Raw genomic sequence first — 26,710 nt, 5'->3', positions numbered from 1 at the left:
CGCTCAGTCTTGCATCCTATCTATGTCACGCTGCAGCTTCTGACATCCCTCCAAACTATCCACAACACCACCAACCTTCGTGTCATTGGCAAACTTACCAACCCATCCCTCCACTTCCTCATCCAGGTCATTTATGAAAATGACAAACAGCAAGGGTCCCAGAACAGATCCCTGGGGCACTCCACTGGTGACCGACCTCCATTCAGAAAAAGACCCATCTACAACCAGTCTCTGCCTTCTGCAGGCAAGATGTGGAGATGCCGGCGTTGGACTGGGGTGAACACAGTAAGAGTTTTAACAACACCAGGTTAAAGTCCAACAGGGATGTGTTCGGCACAACTTGTGGGCCGAAGGGCCTGTTTGTGCTGTAGTTTTTCTATGTTTCTATGTTTCTATGTTTATTTGGTAGCAAATACCATTAGCTTTCGGAGCGCTGCTCCTTCGTCAGATGGAGTGGAAATGTGCACATTTCCACTCCATCTGACGAAGGAGCAGCGCTCCGAAAGCTAATGGTATTTGCTACCAAATAAGCCTGTTGGACTTTAACCTGGTGTTGTTAAAACTCTTACTGTGTTCTGCAGGCAAGCCAGTTCTGGATCCACTAGGCAACAGCCCCTTGTATCCCATGCCCTCTCCCTTTATCGAGAAGTCTTGCATGGGGGACCTTATCGAACGTCTTGCTGAAGTCCCTGTAAACCACATCGACCGCTTTTCCTTCATCAATGTGTTTAGTCACATTTTCAAAGAACTCCACCAGGCTCGTAAGGCACGATTTGCCTTTGACAAAGCCGTGCTGACTACCTTTGAGCATACTAAACTTCTCTAAATCTTCATAAATCCTGTCCCTCAGGATCTTCTCCATCAACTTACCAACCACTGAGGTTAGACTCACCGGTCGGTAATTTCCTGGGCTATCCCTCTTCCCTTTCTTGAATATGGGAACCACATCCGCAATCCTCCAATCCTCCGGAACCTCTCCCGTCTCTATCGACGACGCAAAGATCATCGCCAGAGGCTCTGCAATCTCTTCCCTCGCCTCCCACAGTAACCTGGGGTACATCCCATCTGGTCCCGGCGACTTATCTATCTTCATGCTATTCAAAATTTCCAACACATCCTCTTTCTTCATGTCGACAAACTCAATCTTCTCAGACCGCCGCAATCCTGTTGTACAACCACCCAGGTCTTTTTCCACCGTGAATACTGAGGTAAAGTATTCATTAAGCACCTCTGCTATTTCTTCTGGTTCCGTACAGACTTTCTCACCTTCACATTTTATACGTCCTATTCCTTCACATCTCATCCTTTTACTCTTCACATATTTATAGAACGCCTTTGGGTTCTCCTTAATCTTACCTGCCAAGGCCTTCTCGTGACCCCTTCTGGCTCTCCTAATTTTCTTCTTAAGTCCCTTCCTACAAGCAGTATACTCATCTGGATCCCCATCATCGCCTAGCTCTCTGAACCTATTGTACGCTTTCCTTTTCCTTTTGACTAGGTTCAGCACAGTTTTCGTGCACCACGGTTCCCGTAACCTACCAAAACCTCCCTGTCTCATCGGAACGTTGTCATGTTTCTATTTTTGGATTTGGAGATTTGGAGAGAGATTTGGATAGGCTGAGCGAGTGGGCGAGGATCTGGCAGATGGAATATTACGTTAGCAAATGTGAGGTTATCCACTTTGGAAGAAATAATAGTAAATTGGAATATTATTTAAATGGAGAAAAATGACATCGTGCGATTGTGCAGAGGGACCTGGGGGTCCTTGTGCACGAATCGCAAAAACTCAGTCTGCAGGTGCAGCAGGTGATCAAGAAGGCGAATGGAATGTTGGCCTTTATCGCGAGGGGGATAGAATATAAAAGCAGGGAGGTCTTGCTGCAACTGTACAAGGCACTGGTGAGGCCGCAACTGGAGTACTGTGTGCAGTTTTGGTCCCCTTATTTGCGAAAGGATATATTGGCCTTGGAGGGAGTGCAGAGAAGGTTCACCAGGTTGATACCGGAGATGAGGGGTGTAGCTTATGAGGAGAGATTAAACAGATTGGGTCTGTACTCGTTGGAGTTTAGAAGGATGAGGGGTGATCTTATAGAGACATATAAGATAATGAAGGGGCTGGATAGGGTAGAGGTGGAGAGATTCTTTCCACTTCGAAGGGAAACCAGAACTAGAGGGCACAGCCTCAAAATAAGGGGGGGCCGGTTCAGAACAGAGTTGAGGGGGAACTTCTTCTCTCAGAGGGTAGTGAATCTCTGGAATTCTCTGCCCATTGAAGTGGTGGAGGCTTCCTCGTTGAATATGTTTAAATCACGGGTAGATAGTTTTCTGATCGATAAGGGAATTAGGGGATATGGGGAGCAGGCGGGTAAGTGGAACTGATTCGCTTCAGATCAGCCATGATCTTGTTGAATGGCGGGGCAGGCTCGAAGGGCCAGATGGCCTACTCCTGCTCCTATTTCTTATGTTCTTATGTTATGTTCTTATGTAGAACTCCAGACAAACTTTCCTTGAAAATCTGCCACCTTACTTCGGTACTTTCCCTCGAGAATACCTCCTTCCAATTTACGCCTCTACTCTCCTGCCTGATGGCTTCATATTTCTCCTTACTCCAGATAAGCACTTTCCTAGCTTGCCTGATCCTATCTCTTTCCAATGTTAGCGTAAAGGAGATAGAGTTATGATCACTATCCTCAAGATGCTCCCCCACTGAGAGATCCGACACCTGTCCAGGCTCATTAGCCAGTACCAGATCGAGTACAGCCTCTCCTCTTGTAGGTTTATCCACATGCTGTGTCAGGAAACCCTCCTGAACACACCTCACAAACTCCTCCCCATCCAAACGCCTTACCCTAGGGATATTCCAATCAATGTTTGGGAAATTAAAGCATGCTTGCCTTTATTGGACGGGGCATAGAATATAAAAGTTGGCATATGATGTTGCAGCTGTATAGAACGATGGTTAGGCCACATTTGGAATACTGCATCCAGTTCTGGTCGCCACACTACCAGAAGGACATGGAGGCTTTGGAGAGAGTACAGAGAAGGTTTACCAGGATGTTGCCTGGTATGGAGGGTCTTAGCTATGAGGAGAGATTGGGTAAACTGGGGTTGTTCTCCCTGGAAAGACGGAGGATGAGGGGCGACCGAATAGAGGTGTATAAAATTATGAAGGGCATAGCTAGAGTGAACAGTGGGAAGCTTTTTCCCAGGTCGGAGGTGACGAACACAAGGGGTCACGGGTTCAAGGTGAGGGGGGCAAGATTCAACACAAATGTCAGGGGGACGTATTTTACACAGAGGGTGGTGGGGGCCTGGAATGCACTGCCAAGCAAGGTGATTGAGGCGGACACGCTGGGATCGTTTAAGACTTATCTAGATAACCACATGAACAGACTGGGAATAGAGGGATACAAAAGAATGGTCTAGTGGGCACATGAGCGGCGCAGGCTTGGAGGGCCGAAGGGCCTGTTCCTGCGCTGTATTGTTCTTTGTTCTTTGTTCAAACAAAGAGAGCTGGAGAGTTGGAAGGAGTTTGGGATGTACACTGAGCTACCTGGTGAAGGGCAACCTGCTTTGTCCCATAGATGGGTTTGCACAGAGAAAGTTTTGCAAGGTGGGACATATAAAGCTAAAGCCACATTCGTATGAGGCATGAGGAACATTTGGAGGTTGATTCACCCACAGCAGGGAAAGGACACTGAATTTTTTTAGCTAATAATTGGATGTGTAAATCAATAGATAGCAAAGCAGCATTTCTGTAGGACGAAACATTTCAGAGAAAAGTTTTTTTGAGACCATCCAAAGAAGCAGGGACATTTGTGGAAATTGAACAAATGCGTATATGGGTGAAGTGATGAACATAAGAACATAAGAACATAAGAAATAGGAGCAGGAGTAGGCCATCTAGCCCTCGAGCCCGCCCCGCCATTCAATAAGATCATGGCTGATCTGACGTGGATCAGTACCACTTACCCGCCTGATCCCCATAACCCTTAATTCCCTTACCGATCAGGAATCCATCCATCCGCGCTTTAAACATATTCAGCGAGGTAGCCTCCACCACCTCAGTGGGCAGAGAATTCCAGAGATTCACCACCCTCTGGGAGAAGAAGTTCCTCCTCAACTCTGTCCTAAACCGACCCCCCTTTATTTTGAGGCTGTGTCCTCTAGTTTTAACTTCCTTACTAAGTGGAAAGAATCTCTCCGCCTCCACCCTATCCAGCCCCCGCATTATCTTATAAGTCTCCATAAGATCCCCCCTCATCCTTCTAAACTCCAATGAGTACAAACCCAATCTCCTCAGCCTCTCCTCATAATCCAAACCCCTCATCTCCGGTATCAACCTGGTGAACCTTCTCTGCACTCCCTCCAATGCCAATATATCCTTCCTCATATAAGGGGACCAATACTGCACACAGTATTCCAGCTGCGGCCTCACCAATGCCCTGTACAGGTGCATCAAGACATCCCTGCTTTTATATTCTATCCCCCTCGCAATATAGGCCAACATCCCATTTGCCTTCTTGATCACCTGTTGTACCTGCAGACTGGGCTTTTGCGTCTCATGCACAAGGACCCCCAGGTCCCTTTGCACGGTAGCATGTTTTAATTTGTTTCCATTGAGATAGTAATCCCATTTGTTATTATTTCCTCCAAAGTGTATAACCTCGCATTTCTCAACGTTATACTCCATTTGCCATATCCTCGCCCACTCACTCAGCCTGTCCAAATCTCTCTGCAGATCTTCTCCGTCCTCCACACGATTCACTTTTCCACTTATCTTTGTGTCGTCTGCAAACTTCGTTACCCTACACTCCGTCCCCTCCTCCAGATCATCTATATAAATGGTAAAGGATGCATCTATATAAATGGTAAATGATGCATCAAGGGTTTGGTATTTCTCTGTACGATCTGTATTGCTGAAGGCTGGCTGTGTCCAGTTAAAAGCAGATCCAGCAATGTTTTACTGGGAGGCTAAAGAAAAATTAGCTGGAATTTTTGTGATGCATGTGGATGATTTCCCATGGGGTGGTACAGAAGGGTTTGAAAAAAGGAGAATTGAGAAGCTGATAACAGAATTTAAAGTAGGGAGTCAAGCAGCTGGTACTTTTTGATATCTTGGTCTTGATATCCGACATACATCTGGTGTAATGATGAGTCAACAGGGATATCTAAACAGTATCAATCCCATTGCCGTCACCAGAGAAAAGTCATTGGAAAAAGAGGAATGGACCAACGAAAAAGAAACAGAGCTATTGAGGAGTATGATAGGACAGCTAAACTGGCTATGCACACAGACAAGACCAGATGGGAGCTTTAATGTCCTAGAACTCAGTAATATGTTGAGGCGCGCCACAGTCAGAGAGATCCTGCAGGCTAATAAAACATTTAAAAAGTTAAGATTAGAGGAGTGTGTAATTAAATTCCCAGCACTAGGAGAACCGGAAGATATGAAATTGGTTGTGTTTAATGATGCTTCACATGCCAATCTACCAGATGGACATTCAAGCGGGGCCAGATTCATAATATTCCTGGTAGGTCGGGAAGGAAAATGTTGCCCTTGGTCTGGGAAGCAAAGAAAATATAAAGGGTGATCAAAAACACATTGGCGGCTGAAACCCTACCATAAGATTGGGCTTTACGCCCAATTTTACAACATTTTCCCGCCACAAAATGGGCGCAAAGAGGTCATAAAATTCCGCCCATGGTCTCTGACTCTGGCTCTTGCTCATGCACTCTATTTCTCTTCCTCTTGCTGTCAGTCTCATTCTCTCAGTCTGTCTCTCTCTCTCTCACCTCCAGATCTTCCTGTTGCATTTTCTCCATTGCCTGAACTCTGTCCATCGCCTTCAATGCTTTATGTTCCATTTGCAACATCCGTTCTTGTTCCCTCTCTTCAATCTGCTGAATGATGTGAGCTTTGGCCCTGGGACAGCAAATGGTAGAATTAGACGCAATCACTCCATCCTGTCATCTCTCTTTCCCATCCTCCTCCTCCCTCTCCATGCCTGTCTCCCTCTCTCTCATGTTCCCTGCCCTTTCTCACTCCATGTCAGTCTATACCCATTCTCTGCCTCTCTCCCTCTGTCTCTTTCTCTCTATCTCTTGCTCTTTCTCTGTCTGTCTGTCTGTTTTTCTCTCTCTCACTCCCTCTGTCTGTCTCACTCCCTCTGTCTGTTGGCTCGCTCTCTGTCTCGCTCTCTCATCCTGCCCTGAGCCCATGCCTTAGCTTCTGTCTTGTTCTCAGTCTGTGTCGCAATCCATGCCTCTCTCTCCCTCTTTCTCATTCCTTCTCTGTCTTATAGAACATAGAACATAGAACAGTACAGCACAGAACAGGCCCTTCGGCCCACGATGTTGTGCCGACCTTCATCTGAAACCAAGATCAAGCTATCCCACTCCCTACCATCCTGGTGTGCTCCATGTGCCTATCCAATAACCGCTTAAATGTTCCTAAAGTGTCTGACTCCACTATCACTGCAGGCAGTCCATTCCACACCCCAACCACTCTCTGCGTGAAGAACCTACCTCTGATATCCTTCCTATATCTCCCACCATGAACCCTATAGTTATGCCCCCTTGTAATAGCTCCATCCACCCGAGGAAATAGTCTTTGAACGTTCACTCGATCTATCCCCTTCATCATTTTATAAACCTCTATTAAGTCTCCCCTCAATCTCCTCCGCTCCAGAGAGAACAGCCCCAGCTCCCTCAACCTTTCCTCATAAGACCGACACTCCAAACCAGGCAGCATCCTGGTAAATCTCCTCTGCACTCTTTCCAGCGCTTCCACATCCTTCTTATAGTGAGGTGACCAGAACTGCACGCAATATTCCAAATGCGGTCTCACCAAGGTCCTGTACAGTTGCAGCATAACCCCACGGCTCTTAAACTCCAACCCCCTGTTAATAAAAGCTAACACACTATATGCCTTCTTCACAGCTCTATCCACTTGAGTGGCAACCTTTAGAGATCTGTGGATATGGACCCCAAGATCTCTCTGTTCCTCCACAGTCTTCAGAACCCTACCTTTGACCCTGTAATCCACATTTAAATTTGTCCTACCAAAATGAATCACCTCACATTTATCAGGGTTAAACTCCATTTGCCATTTTTCAGCCCAGCTTTGCATCCTATCTATGTCTCTTTGCAGCCTACAACAGCCCTCCACCTCATCCACTACTCCACCAATCTTGGTGTCATCAGCAAATTTACTGATCCACCCTTCAGCCCCCTCCTCTAAGTCATTAATAAAAATCACAAATAGCAGAGGACCAAGCACCGATCCCTGCGGCACTCCGCTAGCAACCTGCCTCCAGTCCGAAAATTTTCCATCCACCACCACCCTCTGTCTTCGATCAGACAGCCAGTTACCTATCCAATCGGCCAACTTTCCCTCTATCCCACACCTCCTTACTTTCATCATAAGCCGACCATGGGGGACCTTATCAAACGCCTTACTAAAATCCATGTATATGACATCAACCGCCCTACCTTCATCAACACACCTAGTTACCTCCTCAAAAAATTCTATCAAATTTGTGAGGCACGATTTGCCCTTCACAAATCCGTGCTGACTATCCCGGATTAATTATCTTGCTTATTCTCTTTTGCTCCTTATCTGGCCTGCTCCTTCTTGCTCTATTGTGCTCTCATCCTCTCTCAGTCCATGTCTTACCCTTTGATTTCCTTTCTCAAAAGAAAGATCGTTCTTTCTTTTTCTCTCTCTCACCTCAGCCCATTTTCTTTCCTGATACGTTCAAGCTCATCCTGCATCTTGATGGCTTTCTGACGATCCACCTCCATCATCTTATCCAGTCGTGTCTCCTCCTCCATCATTTCTTTCTCAATCTGCTCTTTCTCCAGAATCTGGGCATCTCGGATTGCATGACACCTGGCATCTGTGATAGTCTACAAAAATACAGTACCATGATCAGAAATACTTTCTCTACATTGTCAAATTAAAAACTTTTTTTATTCTTTCACGAAATGTGAGCATCATTGGTCAGGCCCACATTTATTGTCCTTTCCTAATTGCTCTTGTGAAGGTAGTTGTGAGTCGCCTTCTTGAAAGGTGACACTTCATTTGGTATAGGTTACACCCACATTGCTGTTAGGAAGGGAGTTCTAGGATTTTGACCCAACTATAGTTGGTAAAGTGAAAGAACTGCAATGTAGTTCTGAGTCAGGATGACATGTTGCTTGGAGGGGGAGCTAAATGGCAGCATATTTTTTTTGAAGATTTGACAGAGTTAAATACAAGCCTTGATCCTTGGCAAGCAGCAAAAGAGAACAATTTGTATGAAAGTGAAATAACCATCAAGTCTGACCATGTGTAAATTATTCTACAGCTCTCACGATTCTACACATAACACACCATACCTTTAGAGTCATAGAGTCATAAAGGTTTACAGCACAGAAACAGGCCCTTTGGCCCAACTTATCCATGCTGCCCAGTTTTTACCACTAAGCTAGTCCCAATTGCTTGCATTTGGCCCATATCCCTCCAAACCATCTTATCCATGTAACTGTCTAAATGCTTTTTAAAAGGCAAAATTGCACCCACCTCTACTACTGCTTCTGGCAGCTCGTTCCAGACACTCACCACCCTCTGAATGAAAAAATTACCCCTCTGGACTCTTTTGTATCTCTTAAACCTATGTCCTCTTGTTTTAGACTCCCCTACCTTTGGGAAAAGATATTGACTATTTAGCTGATCCATGCCCCTCATTATTTTATGGACCTCTATAAGATCAGCCCTCAGCCTCCTACATTCCAGAGAAAGAAGTCCCGTCTATCCAGCCTCTCCTTATAATTCAAACTATCAGGTCCCGGTAGCATCCTAGTGAATCTTTTCTGCATTCTTTCTAGTTTAATAATATCCTTTCTATAATGGGGTTATTGATATAATAATACCAGATGGAAGGACCAGGTATTGGAGGTGTTGGCAAGCTTAAAAGTGACAAGTCTCTAGGTCCGTACTTTGCATCGGTATTCACAAAGGAGAGGGACATGTTGGTTGCTGGTGTCTTGGAGGGGTGTGTAAACCCTTTGGACCAAGTCATCATTATGAGGGAGGAAACGTTAGGTGAATTAAAAAGCCTGCACGGTGAGTGCTGCCTGATTGAGAGAAGTGCTTTTGGAGTTGGATGAACACAGGTAGTTCGGTGAAACAGGCAGCAGAGGCTACAAGCGAGAGTGCTGATTGGTAAGTATGTTTTTTCTTTTTGCTCTTGGCATTGTAGTTGTTGTACACGATTATAGTGTTTCTGTGTAATTTCTGTGGTTTACAGTTTGAAAAGGTTATACTCGGTAGTAACAAGGAGCAGGAAAGAAGGGCCCTAAAAAATTGTATATATCTGAAACAAAACATCTTTCAAAAGTTTAATTTAAAGGGGTAAGATATGACAGGAGAGTTCCAAGCCGTGGTTTGCTCCTCTTGCTCCATGTGGCAGGCTGGGGACAGTTCCAATCCCCTGGGTCAGCATGTGTGCGGGATGTGTCTCCAGCTACAGCTCCTGGAAGCTCGAGTTTCAGAGCAGGAGCGGCGGCTGGAGACACTATGGAGCATCCGCAAGTCAGAGAGTATCGTGGATAGTACGTATAGAGAGGTACGTATAGAGAGTCTAAGCCTGTGGCTTAGACTCCACAGGCAGGAAGACCACCAGACAGAGCAAGAGAGATAGGCAGGTAGTGCAGGAATCTCCTATGACCATTCCCCTGCAAAACAGATATACGGCTTTGGCTACTGTTGAGGGGAATGACCTCACTGGGGAAAGCAGCAGCAGACAAATCCATTGCACCACAGTTGGTTCTGTTGCAGAGGGGAGGGGTAAAAAGTGTGTCAGTGCAATAGTTATAGGGGATTCAATTGTAAGGGGAATAGACAGGCGTTTCAGTGGCCACAAACGAGACTCCAGGATGGTATGTTGCCTCCCTGGTGCTAGGGTCAATCAGGACTAAGAAAGCGATAAAGAAAGGAAGGATAGACTATGAAGCTAGGCTAGCAATTAATATAAAAAATGATAGTAAAAGTTTTTATAAATATATAAAAAGGAATAGAGTGGCTAGAGTGAATGTTGGACCCTTGGAGGACGAGAGGGGGGAGTTAATAGTGGGAAATGAGGATATGGCTGAGTCTTTAAATAAGTTTTTTGTGTCGGTCTTCACGGTGGAGGACACAAATAGTTTGCCAAATATTAACGATAGAGGGTTGGCAGCAGGAGAAATACTTAATACAATTAATGTTACCAGAGAGGCAGTGCTGGGTAGACTAATGGGACTGAAGGTGGACAAGTCCCCGGGTCCGGATGGAATGCATCCCAGGGTATTGAAAGAAATGTCAGAGGTAATAGTGGATGCGTTGGTGATTATTTATCAAAACTCGTTGCATTCTGGGGTAGTGCCAGTTGATTGGAAAACGGCTAATGTTACGCCGCTGTTTAAAAAAGGAAGGAGACAAAAGGCGGGTAACTATAGGCCGGTCAGCTTAACGTCTGTAGTAGGGAAAATGCTGGAATCCACTATTAAAGAGGAGATAGCAGTGCATCTGGATAGAAATGGTTCGATCAATCAGACGCAGCATGGATTCATGAGGGGAAAGTCGTGCTTGACGAACATGTTGGATTTTTATGAAGATGTGACTAGGGCGGTTGATGGAGGAGAACCGGTGGATGCGGTGTTTTTGGATTTCCAAAAGGCGTTTGATAAGGTGCCCATAAAAGGCTGCTGAAGAAGATTAGGGCACACGGAGTTGGGGGTAGTGTGTTCAAGTGGATTGGGGACTGGCTATCCTACAGGAAGCAAAGAGTCGGAATAAATGGGTGTTTTTCCGGTTGGAGGAAGGTAACTAGTGGCGTGCCGCAGGGATCGGTACTCGGGCCGCAACTGTTTACCATTTATATAGATGATCTGGAGGAGGGGACGGAGTGTAGGGTAACGAAGTTTGCAGATGACACAAAGATAAGTGGAAAAGTGAATCGTGTGGAGGACGGAGAAGATCTGCAGAGAGATTTGGACAGGCTGAGTGAGTGGGCGAGGATATGGCAAATGGAGTATAACGTTGAGAAATGCGAGGTTATACACTTTGGAGGAAATAATAACAAATGGGATTACTATCTCAATGGAAACAAATTAAAACATGCTACCGTGCAAAGGGACCTGGGGGTCCTTGTGCATGAGACGCAAAAGCCCAGTCTGCAGGTACAACAGGTGATCAAGAAGGCAAATGGGATGTTGGCCTATATTGCGAGGGGGATAGAATATAAAAGCAGGGATGTCTTGATGCACCTGTACAGGGCATTGGTGAGGCCGCAGCTGGAATACTGTGTGCAGTATTGGTCCCCTTATATGAGGAAGGATATATTGGCATTGGAGGGAGTGCAGAGAAGGTTCACCAGGTTGATACCGGAGATGAGGGGTTTGGATTATGAGGAGAGGCTGAGGAGATTGGGTTTGTACTCGTTGGAGTTTAGAAGGATGAGGGGGGATCTTATGGAGACTTATAAGATAATGCGGGGGCTGGATAGGGTGGAGGCGGAGAGATTCTTTCCACTTAGTAAGGAAGTTAAAACTAGAGGACACAGCCTCAAAATAAAGGGGGGTCGGTTTAAGACAGAGTTGAGGAGGAACTTCTTCTCCCAGAGGGTGGTGAATCTCTGGAATTCTCTGCCCACTGAGGTGGTGGAGGCTACCTCGCTGAATATGTTTAAAGCGCGGATGGACGGATTCCTGAGCGGTAAGGGAATTAAGGGTTATGGGGATCAGGCGGGTAAGTGGTACTGATCCACGTCAGATCAGCCATGATCTTATTGAATGGCGGGGCAGGCTCGAGGGGCTAGATGGCCTACTCCTGCTCCTATTTCTTATGTTCTTATGTTCTTATGTCTCAGAGCGGCTGCAGGACATTCTGAAGGGGGAGGGCAAACAGCCAGTGGTCGTAGCACACGTTGGTACAAACGACAGGTAAAAAAAGGGATGAGGTCCTAAAAGCAGAATACAGGGAGCTGGGAAGAAAGTTAAGAAATCGGACCTCAAAGGTAGTGATTTCAGGATTATGACTGGTGCCACGTGCTAGTCAGAGTAGAAATGAGAGGATATATCGGATAAATACGTGGCTGAAGAGATGGTGTCAGGGGGAGGGTTTCAGATTGCTGGGGCATTGGGACCAGTTCTGGGGGAGGTGGGAGACTATAAAGGGATGAGGGAGGAGTTGGCTAAGGTAGACTGGGAGCAAAACCTTTATGGTGGGACAATTGAGGAACAGTGGAGGACTTTCAAAGCGATCTTTCACAGTGCTCAGCAAAAGTATGTACCAGTGATAAGGAAGGACTGTAGAAAAAGAGATAACCAGCCATGGATATCTAAGGAAATAAAGGAGGGTATCAAATTGAAAGAAGATGTATACAAAGTGGCAAAGATTAGTGGGAACCTAGAGGATTGGGAAATCTTTAAAGGTCAGCAGAAAGCCACGAAAAAAGCTATAAAGAAAAGTAAGATGGATTATGAGAATAAACTAGCTCAGAATATAAAAACAGATTAATGAGCATTTCGAGAGGTTTAGTATGCTCAAGAATACTCAGCATGGCTTTGTCAAAGGCAGATCATGCCTTACGAACCTGGTGGAGTTCTTCGAAAATGTGACGAAACACATTGACGAAGGGAAAGCGGTAGATGTGGTTTATATGGATTTTAGCAAGGCGTTCAATAAGGTCCCCCATGCAAGGCTTCTAGAAAAAGTGAGAGGACATGGGATCCAAGGGGCTGCTGCCCTGTGCAGCCAGAACTGGCTTGCCCAAAGGAGGCAGAGAGTGGGTATAGATGGGTCTTTTTCTAAATGGAGGTCGGTCGCCAGTGGTGTGCCCCAGGGATCTGTTCTGGGACCTTTGCTGTTTGTCATTTTCATAAATGACCTGGATGAGGAAGTGGAGGGATGGGTTGGTAAGTTTGCCGACGACACGAAGGTTGGTGGGGTTGTGGATAGTCTGGAGGGATGTCAGAAGTTACAGAGGGACATAGATAGGATGCAAGACTGGGCGGAGAAGTGGCAGATGGACTTCAACCCAGATAAATGCGTAGTGGTCCATTTTGGCAGGTCAAATGGGATGAAGGAGTACAATATAAAGGGAATGACTCTTAGTACTGTAGAGGATCAGAAGGACCTTGGGGTCCGGGTCCATAGGACTCTAAAATCGGTCCCGCAGGTGGAGGAGGTGGTTAAGAAGGCATATGGTGTGCTGGCCTTCATCAATCGAGGGATTGAGTTTAGGAGTCCGGGGATAATGATGCAGCTATATAAGACCCTCGTCAGACCCCACTTGGAGTGCTCAGTTCTGGTCGCCTCATTACAGTGAAGAAGGGAAAGGGTTAATGTTTTTTGTACTCAATGTATTTTGTGCCTAAAAGGTTGAACTTTGTACCTGGAATGTATCACAAACATAACTCTTCCTTATGGCTAGCCTCCTTTTTGTTTATATTGCTCCTGGTAGTAATACAAGCCATTTGTTCATGTCTTTCATCTTTTACTTTTAGTAGTATAAGCCATTTGTTCTTGGTTTCATCTTTTACTTTTAGTATAAGCCATTTGTTCATGGTTCCCTCGCTTGTTTATATCATTCTGATAAAACAGACAGTTGAATATAGATGTTAGTCTTTCTTTCCCGTAGGCTTGTCTATGATTTAAACAGAGGAAGCAGCGACCAAATGGTAGAGTGCGAGAATGGCCGTTTGAAGGAGGACTCCCACTGGGACAGTTGCACTCAGTCACTCAGTCACTTCAAAGGAAAAGCTGCGGGAAGAGCAGGGGACCAGAGGTGACATTTTGACTGCAACGACCAGAAGAATTGTGCTTTATGACCCAAGGATACAGGATGGTCTCTAACCATGATCCAAAGACTATCAGAAGCTGTTAAAGGAACTATAATTTACGATCAAGGACTGTTAACTGGACTTTGCTTCATGACTTGTATTGGGAACCCTGATGTATAAATATCCATGCTTCTTGTGTTCAGAGAGAACTTTGGCTTCCGCTTTCAAGGGGTCAAGTTCTCCCATAAGCTTGTGAGAATAAAGCTTGACTGTATTTTGACTCATACCAGCCTATAGAGGTATATTTTCCGACTTCAACAGGAAGGATGTGGAAAAGATTGAAAGGGTGCAGAGGAGATTTACAAGGATGTTGCCTGGATTGAGTGGCATGCCTTATGAGGATAGGCTGAAGGAGCTCGGTCTTTTCCCCTTGGAGAGACGTAGGATGAGAGGAGACCTAATAGAGGTATATAAGATGTTAAGAGGCATAGATCGGGTGGAGTCTCAGAGGCTTTTTCCCAGGGTGGAAATGGCTGCTATGAGAGGAGTAAGAAGTCTCACAATACCAGGTTAAAGTCCAACAGGTTTATTTGGTAGCAAATACCATAAGCTTTCGGAGCTTGCTGCTCCTTCGTCAAATAATAACAAATGGGATTACTATCTCAATGGAAACAAATTAAAACATGCTACCGTGCAAAGGGACCTGGGGGTCCTTGTGCATGAGACGCAAAAGCCCAGTCTGCAGGTACAACAGGTGATCAAGAAGGCAAATGGGATGTTGGCCTATATTGCGAGGGGGATAGAATATAAAAGCAGGGATGTCTTGATGCACCTGTACAGGGCATTGGTGAGGCCGCAGCTGGAATACTGTGTGCAGTATTGGTCCCCTTATATGAGGAAGGATATATTGGCATTGGAGGGAGTGCAGAGAAGGTTCACCAGGTTGATACCGGAGATGAGGGGTTTGGATTATGAGGAGAGGCTGAGGAGATTGGGTTTGTACTCATTGGAGTTTAGAAGGATGAGGTGGGATCTTATGGAGACTTATAAGATAATGCGGGGGCTGGATAGGGTGGAGGCGGAGAGATTCTTTCCACTTAGTAAGGAAGTTAAAACTAGAGGACACAGCCTCAAAATAAAGGGGGGTCGGTTTAAGACAGAGGAACTTCTTCTCCCAGAGGGTGGTGAATCTCTGGAATTCTCTGTCCACTGAGGTGGTGGAGGCTACCTCGCTGAATATGTTTAAAGCGTGGATGGATGGATTCCTGATCGGCAAGGGAATTAAGGGTTATGGGGATCAGGCGGGTAAATGGTACTGATCCACGTCAGATCAGCCATGATCTTATTGAATGGCGGGGCAGGCTCGAGGGGCTAGATGGCCTACTCCTGCTCCTATTTCTTATGTTCTTATGTTCTTATGTAGATGGAGTGGTCTCTGTTCTCCAACAGTGCACCGACACAGAAATCAAGTTACAGAATACTAATTAGAATGCAAATCTCTACAGCCAGCCAGGTCTTAAAAGGTACAGATAATGTGGTTGGAGGGAACATTAAACACAGGTTAAAGAGATGTTTATTGTCTCCAGACAGAACAGCTGGTGAGATTATGCAAGACCAGGCATAAAGCAGACAAGATACCGAAAGGACTACGGATCACGAACCCACTCAGGTCAACCTTTAACACAGACTTCGCTGAGAGACTTTGCCGTCGCACCTCTCTCACCCTCCTCAAACACCTCGTACACCAATTGTACAGCAAACGCCGCAGCCTGGAAACCAAGATCGAATCCATATTCACAACTTGCGCTCAGGACGCAGACCAGCTGCGAAACTCTGCCAAGCAGCTCTTCCTGTGGGGGAGCACTTCAGCAGTCACGGGCATTCAGCCTTGGATCTTCAGGTAAGCGTTCTCCAAGGCGGCCTTCACGACACACGACAGCGCAGAGTCGCTGAGCAGAAACTGATAGCCAAGTTCCGCACACATGAGGACGGCCTAAACCGGGATGTTGCATTTATGTCACATTATCAGTAACCCCCACAGCTTGCCCCTGGTCTTGCATAATCTCACCAGCTGTTCTGTCTGGAGACAATACACATCTCTTTAACCTGTGTTTAATGTTCCCTCCAACCACATGATCTGTACCTTTTAAGACCTGGCTGGCTGTAGAGATTTGCATTCTAATTAGTATTCTGTAACTTGATTTCTGTGTCTGTGCACTGTTGGAGAACAGAGACCACTCCATCTGACGAAGGAGCGGCAAGCTCCGAAAGCTTATGGTATTTGCTACCAAATAAACCTGTTGGGCTTTAACCTGGTGTTGTGAGACTTCTTACTGTGCTTACCCCAGTCCAACGCCGGCATCTCCACATCATGCTATGAGAGGACACAGGTTTAAGGTGCTGGGGGGTAGGTACAGGGGAAATGTTAGGGGGAAGTTTTTCACACAGAGGGTGGTGGGCGAGTGGAATCGGCTGCCGTCAGTGGTGGTGGAGGCAAACTCAATAGGGTCTTTTAGAGACTCCTGGATGAGTACATGGGACTTAATAGGATGGAGGGTTATAGGTAGGCCTAAAAGGTAGGGATATGTTCGACACAACTTGTGGGGCCGAAGGGCCTGTTTTGTGCTGTAGTTATTCTATGTTTCTATGTTTCTACAAATATATAAAACGAAAAAGAGTGGCTAAAGTAAACATTGGTCCTTTAGAGGACCAGAAGGGGGATGTAATAACTGGAATTGAGAAAATGGCTGAGGCATTGAACAGGTATTTTGTGTCGGTCTTCACAGTGGAAGACACAAATAACACGTCAAAAATTGATGACAGGAAAGCTATGGCAGGTGAGGACCTAGAAACTATCATTATCATGAAAGAGGTAGTGTTGGGCAAGTTAATGGGGCTAAAGGTAGACAAGTCTCCTGGTCCTGATGGAATGCATCCCAGGGTACTAAAAGAGATGGCGGGAGAAATAGCAAATGCACGAGTGGTAATTTACCACAATTCGCTGGACTTTGGGGTGGTTCCCGCAGATTGGAAAACAGCAAATGTGACGCCTATTAGCTTAACTTCTGTAGTAAGGAAAATGCTTGAATCTATCATCAAGGAAGAAATAGCGAGACATCTGGATATAAATTGTCCCATTGGTAAGACACAGCATGGGTTCATAAAGGGCAGGTCATGTTTGACTAATTTGGTGGAATTCTTTGAGAACATTACATGTGCAGTGGACAATGGGGAACCTGTGGATGTGGTGTATCTGGATTTCCAGAAGGCATTTGACAAGGTGCCGCACCAAAGACTGCTACATAAGATAAAGGTGCACAGTGTTACGGGTAATGTAGTAGCATGGATAGAGGATTGGTTAACTAACAGAAAGCAAAGAGTGGGGGTAAACAGGTGTTTTTCTGGTTGGCGATCAGTGACAAGTGGTGGGATCAGTGTTGGGACTGCAATTGTTTACGATTTACATAGATGATTTGGAGTTGGGATCCAAGTGTAGTCTGTCAAAATTCGCAGATGACACTAAGATGGGTGGAAGAGCAAAGTGTGTAGAGGACGCTGAAAGTCTGCAAAGGGATATAGATAGTCTAAGTGAGTGGGCGAGGGTCTGGCAGATGGAGTACAATGTTGGTAAATGTGAGGTCATCCATTTTGGTAGGAATAACAGCAAAATGGACTATTATTTAAATGGTAAAAAATTGCAACATGCTACAGTGCAGAGGGACCTGGGTGTCCTTGTGCAGGAATCTCAAGGAGTTGGTTTGCAGGTGCAGCAGGTAATTAAGAAGGCAAATGGAATTTTGTCCTTCATTGCTGGAGGGATAGAGTTTAAAAACAGCGAGATTACGTTGCAGCTGTATAATGTGCTGGTGAGGCCACACCTGGAGTACTGTGTACAGTTTTGGTCTCCTTACTTGAGAAAGGATATACTGGCACTGGAGGGGGTGCAGAGGAGATTCACTGGATTGATTCCGGAGTTGAGATGGTTGGTTATGAGGAGAGACTGAGTAGACTGGGGCTATACTCATTGGAATTTTGAAAAATGAGGGGAGATCTTATAGAAACATATAAGATTATGAAGGGAATAGATAAGATGGAAGCTGGGAAGTTGTTTCCACTGGCGGGTGAAACTAAGAGGCGTAGCCTCAAAATAAGGGGAAGCAGATTTAGGACTGAGTTGAGGAGGAACCTCTTCACACAAAGGATTGTGAATCTGTGGAATTCCCTGCCCAGTGAAGCAGTTGAGGCTACCTCATTGAATGTTTTTAAGGCAAGTATAGATAAATTTTTGAACAGTAAAGGAATTAAGGGTTATGGTGAGCGGGCGGGTAAGTGGAGCTGAGTCCACGAAAAGATCAGCCATGATCTTATTGAATGGCGGAGCAGGCTCGAGGGGCCAGATGGCCTACTCCTGCTCCTAGTTCTTATGTTCTTATGTTCTTATTAAGGTAGACAAATCCCCAGGGCCAGATGGCGTCTATCCTACAATACTGAGGGAGACAAGAGATGAAATTGCTGGGCCTCTAACAGAAATCTTTGTTTCTTTATTGGCCACTTGTGAGGTCCCAGAGGATTGGAGGATAGCCAATGTTGTCCTGTTATTTAGGAAGGGTAGCAAGGATAACTCGGGTAATTATCGGCGAGTGAGCTTGACATTAGTGATAGAGAAAGTGTTGGAGAAGATTCTTAGGAATAGGATCTATACACATTTGGAATTGAACAGTCTTGTTAGCGACAGACTGTATGGTTTTGTATGAGGGAGGTCACGTCTCACAATTTAATTGAGTTTTTTGAAGAGGTGACAAAAATGATTGACGAGGGAAGGGTTGTGGATGTTGTCTACATGGACTTCAGTGAAGCATTTGACAAGGTCCCTCATGGCAGACTGGTGCAAAAGATTAAATCTCACCGGATCAGGGGTGAACTGGCTGGATGGATTCTGAACTGGCTTGGCCACAGAAGACAGAGGGTAGCAGTGTAAGGGTGTTTTTCTGAATGGAGGTCTGTAACTAGTGGTGTTCCGCAGGGATCAGTGCTGGGACCTCTGTTGTTTGTAATATATATAAATAACTTTAGAAGAAAACGTAGCTGGTCTGATTAGCAAGTGTGTGGATGATACTAAGATTGGCAGAGTTGCGGATAGTGATGAAGATTGTCAGCGAATACAGCAGGATATAGATAGACTGGAAAACTGGGCAGAGAAATAGCAGATGGAATTTAACCCAGACAAATGTGAGGTGATGCATTTTGGTAAATCCAATTCAGGTTGGAGCTATAAAATAAATGGCAGAACAATCAGGAGCATAGACACAGAGAAAGATTTGGGAGTACAAGTCCACAGATCTTTAAAAGTGGCAGCAAAGGTGGAAAAGGTGGTGAAGAAAGCATATGGCATGCCTGCCTTCATCGGGACAGGGCATCGAGTATACAAATTGGCAAATTATGTTACAGTTATATAAAATATTGGTTAGGTCACATTTGGAATACTGCGTCCAGTTCTGGTCGCCACACTACCAGAAGGATGTGGAGGCTTTGGAGAGAGTACAGAAAAGGTTTACCATGATGTTGCCTGATATGGAGGGTATTAGCTATGAGGAGAGATTGAATAAATTGGGATTGTTCTCCCTGGAAAGACAGAGGCTGAGGGGTGACCTGATAGAAGTTTATAAAATGATGAGAGGTATAGATAGGGTGAATAGTTGGAAGCTTTTTCCCAGGGCAGAAATGACAGTTACAAGGGGGCACAAGTTCAAGATAAGGTGGGAAAGATTCAGTAGAGATGTGTGGGGGAAGTTTTTTACACAGAGAGTGCTGGGGGCCTGGAATGCACTGCCAAGTGGTCGGTGCAGACTCGATGGGCCGAATGGCCTCCTTCTGCACTGTAGGGTTTCTATGTTCTAAGTGGGGTGGTTGAGACAGGTACGTTAGCCACATTTAAGACTTATCTTGACAGGCATATGAACAAACGGGGAATAGAGGGATATAAGCGGTTAGATAGGTACACGTGATTGGCGCAGGCTTGGATGGCCGAAGGGCCTGTTCCTGTGCTGCACTGTTCTTTGTTCTTTGAATTCTGTCCCAGGCTGCAGTGGGAGGCAAGGGAGGAGATTGCAAGGGCACTGACACAAATTTTTAATTCCTCTCTGGCCATTGTTCCACCAGAGCAAAGTAGAGAGGGAGCGATTCATGTCAGGAGTGGCTGAGGGTAAGAGTGATTTTTTTTACCTTACTTTTTAGCAGAGTTTTTTTTTCAGTTAAACGGGAAACCGGAAGTAGGCCGCGGGGAGGCCTGGGAAGGTTTTTTTTTGCCCAATAAATTTGAACAGGGAGTTAACCCGCAGAAAGGGCGAGCAGAGGTGAGTTTAAATTCATTTCTGCACTTTCTACCTGGTACTGGCAAGGTATCTAGAGGGGATGGGTGTGCAGGCAGTGCTATGTTCCTCTTGCACTATGTTTGAGGTGAGGGACGACGACAGTGTCCCTGCTGATTACACCTGTGGGAAGTGCACCCATCTGCAGCTCCTCCAAAACCGTGTTAGGGAACTGGAGCTGGAGTTGGATGAACTTAGGATCATTAGGGACGCAGGTGTGGACATAGACAGAAGCTTTAGGGATACAGTTACTCCGAGGAATGAAAACAGATGGGTGATGGTGAGAGGGGCTGGGAGGAAGCAGTCCGTGCAGGGATCCCCGGTTGTCGTTCCCCTTAGCAACAAGTATTCCGCTTTGGATACGGTTGAGGGGGATGAAATACCAGTGGTGAGCCGCAGTGAGAGGATCTCCAGCACTGTGTCCGTCTCTGTGGCTCGGGAGGGTAAGGGGCAGAGCGGGAGGGCAATAGTTATTGGGGACTCGTTAGTTAGATAGATAGGAGGTTCTGTGGCAGCAAAAGAGACTCACAGATGGTATGTTGCCTGCCGGATGCCAAGGTCCGTGACGTCTCAGACCGTGTTTTCCGGATTCTGAAGGGGGAGGGGAAACAGTCACAAGTCGTGGTACACATTGGTACCAATGACATAGGTAAGAGAAGGGACGGGGATTTAAAGCAGGAATTTCTGGAGCTGGGCTGGAAGCTGAGAGCCAAGACAAAACATGTGGTCATCTCTGGTACGTTGCCGGTGCCACGTGATAGCGAGTTGAGGAACAGGGAGAGAGTGCAGTTAAACATGTGGTTGCAGGGATGGTGTAGGAGGGAGGGCTTCAGATATGTGGATAATTGGAACACATTGTGGGGAAGGTGGGACCTGTACAAACAGGACGGGGTGCACCTGAACCAGAGGGGCACCAATATCCTAGGAGGGAAATTTGTTACGGCTCTTCAGGGGGGTTTAAACGAATTTGTCAGGGGAGTGGGAAAAGGAGTTGTAGTCCAGAAGTCAGTGAGGGTGGTGAGGTATTGGGGAAGGTATCAGGGTCAAGGGTGGGTACCGGTAGACAGGAAGGTGGGTTGAAGTGTGTCTACTTCAATGCAAGGAGCATCCGGAACAAGGTAGATGAACTTGGGGCGTGGATTGGTACTTGGGACTACGACGTTGTGGCCATTACGGAGACGTGGGTAGAAAAAGGACAGAATGGTTGTTGGACGTTCCGGGGTATAGATGTTTCACTAAGTGTAGTGAAGCTGGTAAAAGAGGTGGAGGAGTGGCATTGTTAATCAAAGATAGTTTAACGGCTGCGGAAAGGCACTTCGAGGGGGATCTGCACACTGAGGTAATATGGGCTGAGGTTAGAAATAGGAAAGGAGCGGTCACGTTGTTAGGAGTTTACTATAGGCCCCCAAATAGTAATAGAGATGTGGAGGAAGAAATTGCTAAGCAGATTATGGATATGTGTGGGGGTCACAGGGTAGTTGTCATAGGGGACTTTAACTTTCCAAATATTGATTGGAACCTTTGTAGGTCAAATAGTTTGGATGGGGCAGTTTTTGTGCAGTGTGTGCAGGAGGGTTTCCTGACACAATATGTGGTTAGGCCGACAAGAGGTGAGGCCACATTGGATTTGGTACTGGGAAATGAGCCGGGCCAAGTGTTAGATTTGATTGTGGGAGAGCACTTTGGAGATAGTGACCACAATTCGGTGTCTTTTGTTATTGCAATGGAGAGGGATAGGGCCGTACGGCAGGGCAAGGTTTACAATTGGGGGAGAGGTAATTATGATGCGATTCGGCAAGAATTAGGGGGCATAAGTTGGGAACAGAAACTGTCAGAGAAAGGAACTAATGAAAAGTGGAACTTTTTCAAGGAACAAATACTGGATGTCCTTGATAGGTATGTCCCTGTCAGGCAGGGAGGAAATGGCCGAGTGAGGGAACCATGTTTCACAAAAGAGGTGGAATGTCTTGTGAAAAGGAAGAGGGAAGCTTATGGAGGGATGAGGAAACAGGGTTCAGATGGCTCGATTGAGGGTTACAAGTTAACAGGGAATGAGCTGAAAAAGGGGCTTAGGAGAGCTAGGAGGGGACACGAGAAGTCCTTGGCGGGTCGGATCAAGGAAAACCCCAAGGCTTTTTACTCTTATGTGAGGAATAAAATAATGACCAGGGTGCGGTTAGGGCCGGTCAAGGACAGTAGTGGGAACTTGTGCATGGAGTCAGTAAAGATAGGTGAGGTGATGAATGAATACTTTTCTTCAGTGTTCACCAAGGAGAGGGGCCATGTTTTTGAGGAAGAGAAGGTGTTACAGCCTAATAGGCTGGAGGAAATAGATGTTCGGAGGGAGGATGTCCTGGCAGTTTTGAATAAACTGAAGGTCGATAAGTCCCCTGGGCCTGATGAAATGTATCCTAGGATTCTTTGGGAGGCAAGGGATGAGATTGCAGAGCCTGTGGCTTTGATCTTTGGGTACTCGCTGTCCACGGGGATGGTGCCAGAGGACTGGAGAATGGCGAATGTTGTTCCTCTGTTTAAGAAAGGGAATAGAAATGACCCTGGTAATTATAGACCGGTTAGTCTTACTTCGGTGGTTGGTAAATTGATAGAAAAGGTCCTTAGAGATGGAATTTACGACCATTTAGAAAGATGCGGATTAATCCGGGATAGTCAGCACAGATTCGTGAAGGGCAAGTCATGCCTCACAAATTTGATAGAATTTTTTGAGGAGGTAACTAAGTGTGTTGATGAAGGTAGGGCAGTTGATGTCATATACATGGATTTTAGTAAGGCGTTTGATAAGGTCCCCCATGGTCGGCTTATGATGAAAGTGAGGAGGTGTGGGATAGAGGGAAAGTTGGCCGATTGGATAGGTAACTGGCTGTCTGATCGAAGACAGAGGGTGGTGGTGGATGGAAAATTTTCGGATTGGAGGCAGGTTGTTAGCGGAGTGCCGCAGGGATCAGTGCTTGGTCCTCTGCTCTTTGTGATTTTTATTAATGACTTAGAGGAGGGGACTGAAGGGTGGATCAGTAAATTTGCTGATGACACCAAGATTGGTGGAGTAGTGGATGAGGTGGAGGGCTGTTGTAGGCTGCAAAGAGACATAGATAGGATGCAAAGCTAGGCTGAAAAATGGCAAATGGAGTTTAACCCTGATAAATGTGAGGTGATTCATTTTGGTAGGACTAATTTAAATGTGGATTACAGGGTCAAAGGTAGGGTTCTGAAGACTGTGGAGGAACAGAGAGATCTTGGGGTCCATATCCACAGATCTCTAAAGGTTGCCACTCAAGTGGATAGAGCTGTGAAGAAGGACTATAGTGTGTTAGCTTTTATTAACAGGGGGTTGGAGTTTAAGAGCCGAGGGGTTATGCTGCAACTGTACAGGCCCTTGGTGAGACCACATTTGGAATATTGTGTGCAGTTCTGGTCACCTCACTATAAGAAGGATGTGGAAGCGCTGGAAAGAATGCAGAGGAGATTTACCAGGATGCTGCCTGGTTTGGAGGGTAGGTCTTATGGGGAAAGGTTGAGGGAGCTAGGGCTGTCCTCTCTGGAGCGGAGGAGGCTGAGGGGAGACTTAATAGAGGTTTATAAAATGATGAAGGGGATAGATAGAGTGAACGTTCAAAGACTATTTCCTCGGGTGGATGGAGCTATTACAAGGGGACATAACTATTGGGTTCGTGGTGGGAGATATAGGAAGGATATCAGAGGTAGGTTCTTTATGCAGAGAGTGGTTGGGGTGTGGAATGGACTGCCTGCAGTGATAGTGGAGTCAGACACTTTAGGAACATTTAAGCGGTTATTGGATAGGCACATGGAGCGCACCAGGATGATAGGGAGTGGGATAGCTTGATCTTGGTTTCAGATAAAGCTCGGCACAACATCGTGGGCCGAACGGCCTGTTCTGTGCTGTACTGTTCTATGTTCTATGTTCTAACCCGAGACTCTACACGGGTAGAGTCCCCCACCCTCCCCCCTCCTCTAACCCAAAAAAAAAGACTCGGAGTGAGAGGAGGTAAGCTTTTTTTTTCTCTCTCTTTCATTTCTTGGTAAGGGAAGTAGCAGGGATGTCAGTGAAGGCAGTGCAATGTTCCTCCTGTGGGATGTTTGAGGTGAGGGACAGCAGTGTCCCGGCTCAGTGCACCTGCACGAAGTGCACCCAATTCCAGCTCCTTGAAGACCGTGTTCGGGATCTGGAGCTGGAACTGGATGAACTCAGGATCATTTGGGAGGCAGAGGCAGCTATAGATAGAAGCTACAGGGAGGTAGCTACTCCTAGAAATTATACGTGGTTGACGGCTAGAAGGGGTAAGAAGCAGTCAGAGCAGCGATCCCCTGGATCCCCTGTTCCTCTGTATAACAAGTATTCCATTTTGGATACTGTTGGGGGGGGGGACTTAACAGGGGTAAGCCATGGGGTACAGGTCTCTGGGACAGAATCTGTCCTTGTTGCTCAGAAGGGAAGGGGGGTGAGGAGTAGAACATTAGTTATTGGGGACTCCATAGTTAGGGGGATAGATAGGAGATTCTGTGGGAACGAGAGAGACTCGCGGCTGGTGTGTTGCCTCCCAGGTGCCGGGGTCCGTGATGTCTCGGATCGTGTTTTCGGGATTCTTAAGGGGGAGGGGGACCAGCCCCAAGTTGTGGTCCACATAGGCACCCAAGACATAGGTAGGAAAAGGGATGGGGATGTAAGGCAGAAATTCAGGGAGTTAGGGTGGACCTTAGGGCTAGAACAAACAGAGTTGTTATCTCTGGTTTGTTACATGCCACATGATAGTGAGGAGAGGAACAGGGAGAGAGAGCAATTGAACACGTGGCTACAGGGATGGTGCAGGAGGGAGGGATTCAGATATCTGGACAATTGGGGCTCTTTCTGGGGTAGGTGGGACCTCTACAAACGGGATGGTCTGCACCTGAACCAGAGGGATACCAATATCCTGGGGGGAAAATTTGCGAATGCTCTTCGGGAGGGTTTAAACTAATTCAGCAGGGGGATGGGAACCTGAATTGTAGATCCAGTGTGCAGGACGTTGAGAGTAGTGAGCTCATGGATAAGGTTTCAGCGTCGCAGGAGTGTACTGGCAGGCAGGAAGGTGGTTTGAAGTGTGTATACTTCAATGCCAGGAGCATCCGGAATAAGGTGGGTGAACTTGCAGCATGGGTTGGTACCTGGGACTTCAAGGTTGTGGCCATCTCGGAGACATGGATAGAGCAGGGACAGGAATGGTTGTTGCAGGTTCCGGGGTTTAGATGTTTCAGTAAGAGCAGGGAAGGTGGTAAAAGAGGTGGAGCTGTGGCATTGTTAGTCAAGGACAGTATTACGGTGGCAGAAAGGACGTTTGATGAGGACTCGTCTACTGAGGTAGCATGGGCTGAGGTTAGAAACAGGAAAGGAGAGGTCACCCTGTTGGGAGTTTTCTATAGGCCTCCAAAAAGTTCCAGAGATGTAGAGGAAAGGATTGCAAAGATGATTCTGGATAGGAGCGAAAGTAACAGGGTAGTTGTTATGGGGGACTTTAACTTTGCAAATAATGACTGGAAAAGGAAAGCGTACAAAAGGTTCAGAGAGCTAGGCGATGATAGGGATCTAGGTGAGTATACGACTTGTAGGAAGGGACTTAAGAAGGAAATTAGGAGAGCCAGAAGGGGTCACGAGAAGGCCTTGGCAGGTAAGATTAAGGAGAACCCTAAGGCGTTCTATAAATATGTGAAGAGTAATAGGATGAGATGTGAAGGAATAGGACCTATAAAAGGTGAAGGTGAAAAAGTCTGCACAGAACCGGAAGAAATAGCAGAGGTGCTTAATGAATATTTTACCTCAGTATTCACGGTGGAAAAAGACCTGGGTGGTTGTGCAACAGGATTGAGGTGGACTGAAAAGATTGAGTATGTGGACATTAAGAAAGAGGATGTGTTGGAAATTTTGAATACCATCAAGATAGATAAGTCGCCGGGACCAGATGGGATGTACCCCAGGTTACTGTGGGAGGCGAGGGAAGAGATTGCAGAGCCTCTGGCGATGATCTTTGCTTTGTCGATGGAGACGGGAGAGGTTCTGGAGGATTGAAGGATTGCGGATGTGGTTCCTATATTCAAGAAAAGGAATAGGGATAGCCCAGGAAATTGCCGACTGGTGAGTCTAACCTCAGTGGTTGGTAAGTTGATGGAGAAGATCCTGAGGGACAGGATTTATGAACATTTAGAGAAGTTTAGTACGCTCAAAAGTAGTCAGCACGGCTTTGTCAAAGGCAAATCGTGCCTTACGAGCCTGGTGGAGTTCTTTGAAAATGTGACTAAACACATTGACGAAGGAAAAGCGGTAGATGTGGTTTACATGGACTTTATCAAGGTGTTTGATAATGTCCCCATGCAAGACTTCTCGAGAAAGTGAGAGGGCATGGGATCCAAGGGGCTGTTGCCTTGTGGATTCAGAACTGGCTTGCCTGCAGAAGGCAGAGAGTGGTTGTAGACGGGTCTTTTTCTGAATGGAGGTTGGTCACCAGTGGTGTGCCCCAGGGATCTGTTCT

At 46.2% G+C, this 26,710-nt stretch overlaps 1 protein-coding gene across 1 annotated transcript in view; it reads right to left on the bottom strand.

The window, feature by feature from the left end:
- Positions 1-26,710, bottom strand: part of cfap45 (cilia and flagella associated protein 45) — a 223,278-nt gene that overhangs the window by 89,326 nt on the left and 107,242 nt on the right. The window contains exons 6-7 of the mRNA XM_078219236.1: positions 7,733-7,911; positions 5,797-5,926 (exon numbers count right to left, since the gene is read on the bottom strand). Coding sequence (XP_078075362.1) covers positions 5,797-5,926; positions 7,733-7,911 — 309 coding nt within the window. The remainder of the gene's footprint in view (positions 1-5,796; positions 5,927-7,732; positions 7,912-26,710) is intronic.

This window comes from Mustelus asterias, chromosome 8, assembly GCF_964213995.1.
Source record: "Mustelus asterias chromosome 8, sMusAst1.hap1.1, whole genome shotgun sequence".
NCBI classification, from domain to species: Eukaryota; Metazoa; Chordata; class Chondrichthyes; order Carcharhiniformes; family Triakidae; genus Mustelus; species Mustelus asterias.
Note: the sequence above shows the minus strand (reverse complement) of the source record. Positions and strands in the feature narration are given on the sequence as shown.